At 37.7% G+C, this 11,479-nt stretch overlaps 1 protein-coding gene across 2 annotated transcripts in view; it reads right to left on the bottom strand.

Moving 5' to 3' along the window:
• Positions 1-1,331: 1,331 nt before the first annotated feature.
• The window catches only part of il17rb (interleukin 17 receptor B), an 11,502-nt gene continuing 1,354 nt past the window's right edge, over positions 1,332-11,479 (bottom strand). For both annotated transcript variants that reach the window (XM_088332241.1, XM_088332243.1), the window contains 8 exons: positions 11,203-11,316; positions 10,947-11,050; positions 9,075-9,204; positions 6,881-6,913; positions 6,763-6,801; positions 6,554-6,640; positions 5,408-5,676; positions 1,332-3,338 (listed from right to left, as the gene is read on the bottom strand). In XM_088332241.1, coding sequence (XP_088188367.1) covers positions 2,913-3,338; positions 5,408-5,676; positions 6,554-6,640; positions 6,763-6,801; positions 6,881-6,913; positions 9,075-9,204; positions 10,947-11,050; positions 11,203-11,316 — 1,202 coding nt within the window. In that variant the 3' untranslated portion in view covers positions 1,332-2,912. The remainder of the gene's footprint in view (positions 3,339-5,407; positions 5,677-6,553; positions 6,641-6,762; positions 6,802-6,880; positions 6,914-9,074; positions 9,205-10,946; positions 11,051-11,202; positions 11,317-11,479) is intronic.

Raw genomic sequence — 11,479 nt, 5'->3', positions numbered from 1 at the left:
GTAAGTCCCAGGACACGAGTACCAAATGTAAGATAAAAGCGGATAAGCGCGTTGGAATTTGTTTAAATATGAAGGCTCTTTGAACCCAGTTGGGCTTTTTAACACATACTTAATAAAGGAAATATTCTACTTTCAACCATTTAAAGACACACCAAACGACACACCCCACCTTTTCTGTGTATTATTTGAACACTTAATGTTGCCGCAACTGAAAACAAGTGCTACAAAGCACAAAGAAGAATATTAAGTAATTCAAAGTGACCAAAAAGCATCATTTTCCTCCTTCCTTTTGTCCAGTCTTTTGCAAGCTATTTTTTAGGTGAGGCTTATATAATGTGAAAAAGATGCACATTTCTTCACATATTACTATTTTAAAACATAAACATTGATTACATGGTTCACATTTGTTTGCTTATTTTCTAAATCAAAATAGTTCATTTTTTTAACACATGATTTACTACCAGGAGGTAGCTGTAGAGCAAATAATCCCAGCACAAAATCGACTTCCAAGTTACTCAGAATTTGGGAAGGGATGGAACTACTGTGTCACCATTTTGTACAATTCCCAAGAGTACCAATTTATCATGTACAATTGTGAAGTTCAATAACATGAAATTTGAATGTAATTAAAACACCCAAGGCTATGTACTGATAAAATAATGTCTCACCATATGTAATTATGTCGATGGGATGGGCATTCTAAAGTACAGAACATTATGCAAATTCCGCACTTCTTTGGCTTCCTAAAAAGTTAGCATTCTCAATCTCCGTCATTAAAATTCTGGTAGTTTCAGATGTCTATGACCATACCCAAAGAGGCATAACATGGTCAAGCGTCCTTGGTCCATACATAGAGGGGATCGATAGATCGCGCTCTTTTTCTCCATCTTGCCTCATCACGAATCTCCCCCATTACCGCAGACATGAGGACCTGCACTGCGGCCTCGAGAAGCACGTGTGCCACACGTTGAGACCATACGGATCACAAGACCAAATCTCTCCGCAACAAGTAAGAGGACAGTTTCCAATTTTTCAAATTTAACACAATGTTTGCTGGTTCTTGAGAATAAGGTTTTTTTTCTGTATAGGAGAATCTCCCCAAATCAATGAGCATTATAGCGGGAAACTTTCTTTTTGTGCTCGTAAATTTCAGCAGTTGAAAACTCCCATAATCTCCCTCCTTTTTCCTATCTTTAATTCTCTGTTTTAAAAAATGGTGTGATTATTTCCATCAGTCTGATTAATTGATTCAATTTCCTTGAGATTTGAATTTATTTCAGAACTCAAAAGAACTCAAGTAATAACAATTAAATTTTTATCAGTGTAGGAATTTCTCACATCCTTCAGAGAAAAAAATAATTTACGGTGGACCACAAGCAACACCTAGAGGCAAATCCGTTTACTGATTGCAGTAAAGAATAATTTGTTTCAATCTAGAAAAATCTCTACACACCTAATAAAACACACCATCCCTTAAAACTTTAATTTGAAACTATCATCCTACGGGCCGCAATTTGGAAACCCCTTTGGTTTATCATGAAATGCATAAACATTAAAAAATACATACATGTTCAGTGCTGTTCAAAATAATAGCAGTGAAATGTGACTAACCACAATATCTCAGGTTTTATTTTTTATTGTTACATGACAAAAAAGTTACCAGTAGGTGCAGTAGATTCTCAAAAAACAAACAAATCCAGCTTCAAATGCATTGGGCAAATAGTTCAAAGGGGTGTGTTCAAAAAATAGCAGTGTCTGCTGTTGACTGTACAAACTCAAAAATTATTTTGTATTTCTCCCCCCAAAATTGTAGGATTTAGCGATCCTAATATTTAGTTGCATGACGACAGTTGTTTTAACTGCTTCACAGCTGTGTAGCATAGAGTCAACCAGCTTGTGGCACCTTTTAGTTGTTATTTCACAACTATTTGTTTTGCTTCACAAACAGAATTTGTAATATCACCCCACAAGTTCTCGATTGGATTGAAATCTGGGGATTGGGCTGGCCACTCAATAAATGTATTGGTTTGGAAACAAGATTTACTCATCTCTGGTGTGTTTGGGGTCATTGTCTTGTTGAAACATCCATTTCAAGGGCATGTTCTCTTCAGCATAGGGACACAACCTCTTCAAGTATCTTGACATACACAAACTGACCCATGATAAATTGGCCTAACACCAGAGAAGGAGAAACATGCCCAGACCATGATACTTGCACCACCAAGCTTTACTGTCTTCTATGTGTATTGAGGTTAGAATTCAGAGTTTGGGTGTTGTCTCACACACGGTCTTTTGCCCCTGGAGCCAAAAAGGACAAAGTCACTTTCATCAGTCCACAAAATGTTCCTCCATTTTTCTTAAGGCCAGTTGATGTGTTCTTTGGCAAATTGTAACCTCTTCTGCACATGCCTTTTTTTAACAGAGGGATTTTGCGTGATATCCTTAAAAATAAATTTGCTTCAGACAGAAGCCTTCTAACTGTCACAGCACTTACATGTAACAGCAGACTTTGATCGTCCTGGAGGTGATCAGTGGCTGAACCTCTGCCATTCTGGTTACTCCCCGGTCTATTTTAATAGTTGTCCTCCGCTTTCTTTCACTAGTCTCTGTTTTTTTTCTATCCATTTTAAGCCATTTAAAATCATTTTACCTGAATAAAAAACACTTTTTGCACCTCTTTTTAGGTTCTTCCCTGTCCAATCAACGTTTTAATCAAATAATGCGGTTCTCTGGAGCAATACCTATACTAAATACCAAGGATCTTCTGGTTAGTCACATTGCACTGCTATTATTTTGAACAGCACTATGTTCTATACAGTATTTACAATCATACACATAACCTCTGTTAATAATACTAATGATGATAATAATAGTTGTTGTGGATAATATTCAACACATTTCACCGAAATTAATCAAACTGAGGTGACCAGAGAATTGAGAGCCTCTCCTGATTTCAACAAATAAAGTCCACTTAGTTTTTCAACGGAGTGTCTTAACTTCACCATACTCTCTAACCTATCATCAAATATTCCAGGTCCGAAGAAAAGGGTAAATCTTTTTTTACCATCTTGTCTTTGAGTATGCAAACTGTGGCACAGTTTTCGAAGATCTTTCAGTAAGCAAAAAACTTTGCATGCCCTCAGTTCTGGGGCCAGGTCACCAAAATCTATCTTTTGCCGATCCCCGAGCCGTAGGGCCCAGAACTTATCGACTTGACGAGCGTTCTTCGCCTGACCCGCCACCATGTTGAGGATCAGGGGGTAAAGGTCATCAGCTGCGGCCGGGACAGAAAGTCCCTTTGCGGTAGCAGGGGCATGGATGTAAGTTGGATGCCTTGACTGTAATGAAAGTAAATTATGTTGTATTATTCGATTATCGTATAGATTGTCCGTCTTACTGACAGGGAAGATAATGAGATAGAGATAAGATCAGACCTAAAACAAATCCAGCCCGACTCCACCCGGGCCCGCGGGTTTCAAAGCGCGACCAAGCCCGAGCCCAACTAATTAACCTTATTGGTGGGATAGAGCCTGAAGCAAACCTGAATTTTATATCTTATTTAGGAGGAGAGATGATTTGTGATAACAAATTAAAGGCTGTCTTTTGTAACAAAATTCAAGTCAAACAAGACTGAATGAACATTTACATCTTTTAAATTTTTGTTTCTGCAGAGGTTACATTAACGAACAATTTTCCATCTAGAATTTTCTGAAAGAGTTGACAGGGAAACGTTAAAGTTGTCCGTCATTTTGACAGGTTGAAAAATGGGGCATAAACCACAGAAGCGGTATGTCCTTAAGACTCTAGTGTGGCACTTAAAGAGAGAGAGAGAGAGAGAGAGAGAGAGAGAGAGAGAGAGAGAGAGAGAGAGAGAGAGAGAGAGAGAGAGAGAGAAATAAGAACAATGACGGGTAGATAATAGAAAAAGACAGTCAGGAATTATTTGAATTGACACTGCGAGAGTTCAGTACAGTACGTGTTGTAATGAGGTGACATGTGTTCTCTAGCAGACGAGAGTCTGTCGTGGCCAAAACTACTCACGGCCTCAAAATTCACTGTGATGGTAGCAGTGAGTTGTGACAAGATACTGATTCAATCACGGTTTTTCTTGCTCATCACGGCCCATGCTACGCTGACAAAAGACAGGCTTCAACACTTGAAAATCTCTTACATGCATTCATTTACATTATCGTTTCCGTAAGGCTCGCGAGTCGCATATTACTCTTTTCTTGAGTACTTCTAGCTCGGTGATGCTAATCTTCTGTGTATTGTTCCAATTGTAGTGTATGCAAAGCTGAAGCGACACAGTGGACTCTTGGTTCGTTCAAGAAAATATAGGGTACTGACTCAACTACAGTTTACAGTCCTGCTGTTAGACCAACATGCCCAGTTTTGACTGCAAATCTCTATTGTATTATGCATATGGGCACTCATTAAAAAATGTTTGTTCACTGTCAGGGCGGCACAGGGACTGGAGGGTTAGCGTGCAGCCCCACAGTGCAAGGGATCAGGGTTCAAGTCCAGCTACCGCAGCCACCTCGTCTCCTCATGCTTGCGTGGGTTTCCTCCGGGCACTCCGGTTTGCTCCCACATTCACAAAAAAAATGCATGTCGGGTTAATTTGCCAGTCCAAATTGTCGCTAGACGTGAACGAGTGAGTGAGTTGTCTTTCTCTGTGTGCCCTGCGACTGGCTAGCAACCAGTTCAGGGTATGCCCTGCCCACTGCTCAAAGAAGGCTGGGATTGGCACCAGCACCCCCGCGACCCTACTGAGGATAAGCAATGCAGATAATGGACGGATGGATGGATGGATAATCACTGTCGAGACACTTAATGTTGAAAACCCAAAGAGCAAACTGTAAACACCTGAAAACCTGAAAAGTACCCAGAACAATTTGATTGGGTGAGGGATAGGCGGACCTCTCCAACCTAACCCACTTCTCTCTGCTCCCATCTTGTTTTGGAACCAATATTTATGACAAAAATGACTGTCTAAATGAGCTTCAACAATATTAAGTAACTGAGGGAGGGAGATACATTTTAAGTGGTATATTTTTTTATATTGGGCACAGGCTCTGGAATTATTCTTATTCCATAGATTTTATCAAATCATCAAACTCCACACAGTGAAATAAAATGTTCTGAAGAATTACCTTTTGTCTGGAGAATGGCTTGGCAGTCTTATTGAATTTTGTCTTAAAATACACGGAACAAAAAAACTCTAAACATTTTGCTTCCATTGTTGTTTGAGTCAAAAAGGTTCATGACCGTTGACATACATTTCAAAATCATATATTTATTTCTCAAAATTAAGTGAGGGAGAAGCCTGACCCGGGCGTAACGATTGACATTTTGGGCCCAAGATTTTGGGTCGGGCTCGAATTTGGGCTCGGACTGAAGATCTTACCTCTATGATGAGGACGCGCTCAGCAGCTTTGACTTCCTCAGCCAGCCAGCGCATTGGGCCCACGTGCGCAATCTTGCTTTGTTGCCATGCGTCAATGGCAACACTGCAGCAGGCATGCATCTGTAGGAATTCTGCCAAGGCCATCACAGCCTTCTGAAGGTCTCCACTCTCTGGAGGGTACACCAACAGGACTTGGACGGGATCTTCCGCTGAAGTCGATACATTTCTACACCTTAAAAACATGGAGTCGTTTTTCCCACACCTTCTATCTGTATCAAAAACAAATCATTTAACAGAGATCAACATTTGTTGATTATGGTGTGGTGGTGTTTCCATATGGATCAAAAGATCGCATTAAAGGGACAGTGTGTATTATTTAGCATCTGCAGCTGGTAAAAAAAACTTAGTTCGAAAAGAAAAAATATTTGTTTAAACGTTAAGCAAAAATATATGAACTATCATGTAATGGTATATTTTTTTTATAGATACTTGGCGGTCGAGAAATCCGCACTTGTTTGACATAAGATGATCTTACCTAGAGGGAGCTGAAATGATTGGCTGACATCTTGCTGCCAAGGCTACTCTCAAAACTGTTTTTTTTTCCTTTTTGCATTTTCCAAATAATTTTAATTAATTCTTTTTGCACAAAAACAGAAAAAATTTAGAACTTAGCGAAAAACATGGTTTCAATGCAAGATAAGTTTTGCTCATTTTGAATATTATTCTTTGTTACATTTCTTTGTTTCTCTTCTCTTTTTCTTTTTACTTCCTTTTCTTTCTTTTTAACCTATTTTTCTTCCCCATTTTTCTTTCTTTTCCCCTTTTTCATGGTTTCATAACTTTCTTATCGTTCCCCCACTTTTTCTTTCGTATTCTTTTTTTCTCTCCTTGTTTTTTGTTGTTGTTTTTATTTTCATATTTTTCCCCTTCCATCCTGTTCCATTTCTGTACTCTTTCTTTTTTATTTTCTTTCTGCACGAAACGCTAGGCAAAAAAAGTGAAGGAAAATATTGTGTTTTGTGTCTCCATAGTTTGAATTCTTCCTTGTGCTTTTTGCACTTGTTTTCGGTCGCACATCACCATACACATGCAGTAGTCAAATATTACAAACTGTACCTTTAAGAAAAATAATATTTTATTACTTACAGATGACGTAGCCCAAAGTTAGGATCATCAAAGCCGCCAACCCTAAATAAACTTTCACCAATACGCTGAAGAAATCGTTTCTTGGATCTGTGTCAGTGAACAAATGCAAAAGCTACTTTGAATTAATGATTCAGGCGCGATGAGCATTTTAAGATACATTTAAAAAATCACTTATACTGTATTTGTTGCATATTGTTTTTGTGTAATACCTGAAAGTGGGTTGTCTGTAACAATATCGGAGATCTCAGCTGAAAGGAAATATTACTTACGTTAATTCGGATCTTTCCTTTTTAAACCTGAACTGTGTTGTGGTTTTAAAATGCTCACCTGGAGGAACCTTTGTTGGTTTTGTTGAAACACCTGAAAAAGAAGAGAGATTGTAAATGTGAAACGCTGACACAAATGCGACATATACTTGGATGTAAAAATAGAATAGCGATAGACTACGTCTCTGAGTCTCGCAAGAAAGAAAGAAATAAAGTAAAATTATTGACTTTACAGTGTAACCCAGTTTCATCGATGAAAGGCTCTGCCACCACCCGATGCAGTTACCTTAGAGCAGGGGTCAGAAACCTTTTCGGTGAGGAGTGCCTCTTTCAAATGTCCTTGTAAATCAGTGTGCCACACCAAGATTAATGACTTGAACAACATTTTTTTTATATCCAACTGAGCTGTAATTTTACACCAGTCCAAATATACAAGACGGATATACATTTTAATCGTATAACTTTTGAACCAAGGTACACTCATTCATAAAAAAGCTCCGAGGCGCACCGTCTGTCAAAAAATGTTTGAAAATGAAGTTATGTCAAATATTTCACTGTAATACCTCATAATGTAAGGTAATGGTCTGCATTTATATCACGCTTTTCAAGTCAATGAAGACCTCCCAAAGTACTTTACAATGTGCTTCACACTTTTCCCTTTTACATATAGCACGCAGGAGCCGGGAATCGAACCTGCGACCTCTTGATCTCTCTTTCAGTTTATTGAAAATACATAAGCAGATTATTAGTATATAAAAAGAAGAAAATACTATTTAAAATAAAAAAGAATGATGTTCTTTATGTTTTTATTTTTTACAGTGCAACCCTAAACCGATTTGTTAAACAAATTAAGTTATTAAATGTACTGTGCTGCCTCAAGAGCAGATGATTAGTACATAAAAGTATATAAAAATCTACTGCCACCTACTGATATGGATGACTATAACAGTTCCTCGTCTGAAGATTGCAAAAATACTGAATAATGGTCTGATTTTTTTGAAAGATTAAATTGGGCAAATTCCAGTGGCACACTAGACAAGGTCTCACGGCACACTAGTGTGCCCCAGCACACTGGTTGAAAAAAAACTGGTATAACTGACCAATTCATCTTCCACTATTCTTGTTCATCTATCAACTAAAACATGAAGGTGAATAACAAGTGGAAAGGCCTGTAGCCATCCATGACTTCAACTTTTTGCCACAAGAATTAACCAGAATCAACCATTCTTCATTAACAATGAACTACAATCAAAAAACAAGTGCTATGGACAGCTACTATACCATTCATCAATGATATCTTGTTGCAGAAAATAAATATGTTATGTTATGCAGTATGTTATGCCTAATTTGACCTTTGTTTAAGTGGCCAAATAATATACTGTTTTCGGTTGTTTGGCCTGGTAGTATTTTCAATTACACAGTTCCTCTTTCAACCCGACCTTGTTGAGGTGTTAGATAAGAGTAAAATAAGAAAACACTAATTTTTCCATACAACTGGAATCATAATGGGATTGGATCCACTGCATTTTAATTCAAGTGCCCAACATCAATTTAAGTATCATTCTCCAAAAACCTGGCAAGTAATTGGATTTTTTTACTCTTTAGGTTACAGAAATAAATCTCTAGTGTCCATTGGCGTCACAATGGTGGTAATAACCTGCTCTAGAATCAAAATCAGTGTCAGTTCCCCTCACACAAATAAATAATTGTAACCTTTAGGCAAACTATGTAATATGATTCAAGAATGGTATCATTTCAAATAAGTTCAAATTCAAAGGAATACAATTGAGCCAATAGAATATCGCAGTGTTTTTCAACCTTTTTTTAGCCAGGGCACGTTTTTTCTCATAGGAAAAATTTCGCAGCACACCACTAACCAAAAATGTTATATAATGACACTGAACAGTATGTTTAATTACAATATAGTTTATAACACCCCCAGTTCTTACGGCACAGACACTTGACAATGAATATAATATTTGCAGAAAATGATTCATAAATGTTATATAAAATTTTACATTTTAAAAAGTCACATTGGATAATTTTTCACGGCACACCTGATGATGATCTGATGATGAAGTGTGTGGTTGAAAATCACTGTAATATTGGATGTCATTTCTACTCTGATGTCATGTGTTCCATTTCATGGTAAAACGATGTGTAACTGTTGGGTTGTCTTGGGTGCAATAATGGGCATTTCTCTACTGCAATAAGTCTTACACCCGTAATAATTGAAAATAATGAAGGACACTTACTATTTGCAGTGGGAGTGGTGACAAATTTGGCAGATTTATAAGGAAGTCCGCTCCCCAATGGCGGCAAAGGAAGGTTGGCCACAAAAAAAGTGGAGCCATAATTTTCATGTACTAAGTAATGAAACCATTTCTGAAAAGGAGAGACAGAAATACAATATCACTGTAAATTCAATTGTAGCATTTTTTTAAATCAATGATTCCAACACTCAAACAGATTAGTAACCCCAGCAGAAATGTATTGCACCAAGTAGGAGTGACCAAAACATCTCATGATCCCTTAAATTCTCAAACCACTAGATGGCACTGTATTCAAATCAAATCAATTTTTTGTAAAGCACTTTTCAGGCAAAAAATGCCACTCAAAGTGCTGTATAAAATATTTAGCATAGAGCAAGACAGTAAAATCCCCTAAGAATCCACTAAGAATAAGGAGTACTGGGCCTAAAATTGAACCTTGGGGAACCCCACATGTAATTCATGGGTTGTAGAGGAACATGCATACATACCTACAAATAAATATTGGTCCGTAAAATAGGGAATAAACCAGTTTAAAACACATTGTCTGGGCAAAGCCTAGCAGCAAGATGCCAGACACACATACCGGCGTCTTTTAAGATGGGATTTCACGTTATTAAAGAAATACAAATTTCTCAACCTATGATATGAAACGTTCCTTTCTATTGAATGCCCTTTCATCCGTTCAGATATTGCACGTTTTTTTTTTCTTTTACAATTGTAAATCGGACACTTATTGCACACATTAGCACACAATGGAATCTGAAGAATCATTACAAATAAAATGAGCGGATAATTCAGTATGTCTAACATGGGTCTTAAACTCAAATGATTTGGGGGCCGCCAGAGCAATGGTCTTTTTGACATTGGGTCAAATTGTGTTTTTCAACAAGAAAAGGTCTCATGAAAACATACAACTGTTCTCAACTGTCTTTGTAGAAAATATCTGCACAAAAATAAGATTCATGATAAAAACTAGGATCAATCAGTGAATTTTTGCTACTCTTTGCCACCATCTCCTAGCTAGAAGCCATGATCGCAGCCTCAAGTCAGCTCATTCTTCAAGTAATATTAAACCCTTCTTTTTTCATCTTTTCAGGGGTTTGGGTTGTCCTTTTTTTACTTTTACCATTTTTAGGCTACAATAACAAAACACCCAGGTATGAGAATGAAATCAATCACCCTCACCCCCATCTGTTTTTCCTGCTTCCTAACGTGTTGCAAGTCCCGCAACAGCAGTGGAAAAGGTAAGATAAAAGTGGAAATAGGCGCGTTGGAATTTTTTTATATAGGTTCTTTGAACTCATTTGGACATTGTTAGCACATACTTAATAAAGATAATATTCTACTTTCAACTTTTTAAAGACACACCAAACCACACACCCCACCTTTAAAGAGACAGTGTGTATTGTTTAACCACTGCATGTTGCTGTATTGTGGAGTGCAACTGAAAACAAGTGCTACGAAGCACAAAGAAGAATAATAAGTAATTCAAAGTGACCAAAAAGCACCATTTTCGTCCTTCCTTTTGTCCAGTCTTTTGCAAGCTTTTTTTGGTTTTTGGGTGAGGCTTATAAAATGTGAAACGGATGCAAATTTCTCCACCTACGACTGTTTTAAAACATGGAGATTGATTGCATAGTTCAAGTTTGTTTGCTCATTTCTTAAAGCAATATTGGTTTCTTTAATGCATGATTTGTTTACTACCAAGAGGCGCTTAATGATACCCTCTATCCCTTTAAACGTTCGTTAGCATCCATGCAGAGTATTGAAGAATGTAAATGTTTATAAGGAACTGGTAGCAAATTTCACACAACACTCAAAAAAGTCTTAAATGAATTCATCTCGGTGTAATACCTGATGTAATCCTGTGAGGTTAGACTCAGCCAAAGATGGAAAGTATTCACAGAGGTAGATTTCCCTCCCTTTGATGCGTGTACCAATCAGATATTTAACACTCGCTGCAAAAAGGGAACAAAATGACGGCAACAAGTTTAAGATTTATGTATGCTTGATTTAGTTGTTGCAGTAGCAAGCTCATTGACCAAACCTTAAATTCTTTGGTCTGCATGTTGCACAACATCATGGCAAAATCCAATCAAATGAGCCTCACCATCAACATTAATGGCCCAGCTTATGTTGGCCATGTGGGCTCCTGACACCTTGACCCAATCAACTCTCAAGTCTGCCAGGAGAGACGGACTGCTTTCACTTGAAGGTGGGAAATCTGCAAAAAGAGACAACTCTTTCGTGAATCAAAGTTCCTTACAGCACCTTTAACTCATTCAGTGCCACACCATATAAACATGATTTCAGAAGCATTGCTGGTGAGTGCCAAAACATAAAAATGTGGGTTTTTTTGGGGGGGGGATTATTTCAGTATGATAAAT

The sequence above is a fragment of the Urocampus carinirostris genome, chromosome 3 (genome assembly GCF_059441175.1).
Source record: "Urocampus carinirostris isolate Australia breed hairy pipefish chromosome 3, RoL_Ucar_1.0, whole genome shotgun sequence".
Taxonomy (NCBI): Eukaryota; Metazoa; Chordata; class Actinopteri; order Syngnathiformes; family Syngnathidae; genus Urocampus; species Urocampus carinirostris.
This window is presented reverse-complemented; position numbering and strand designations above follow the sequence as displayed.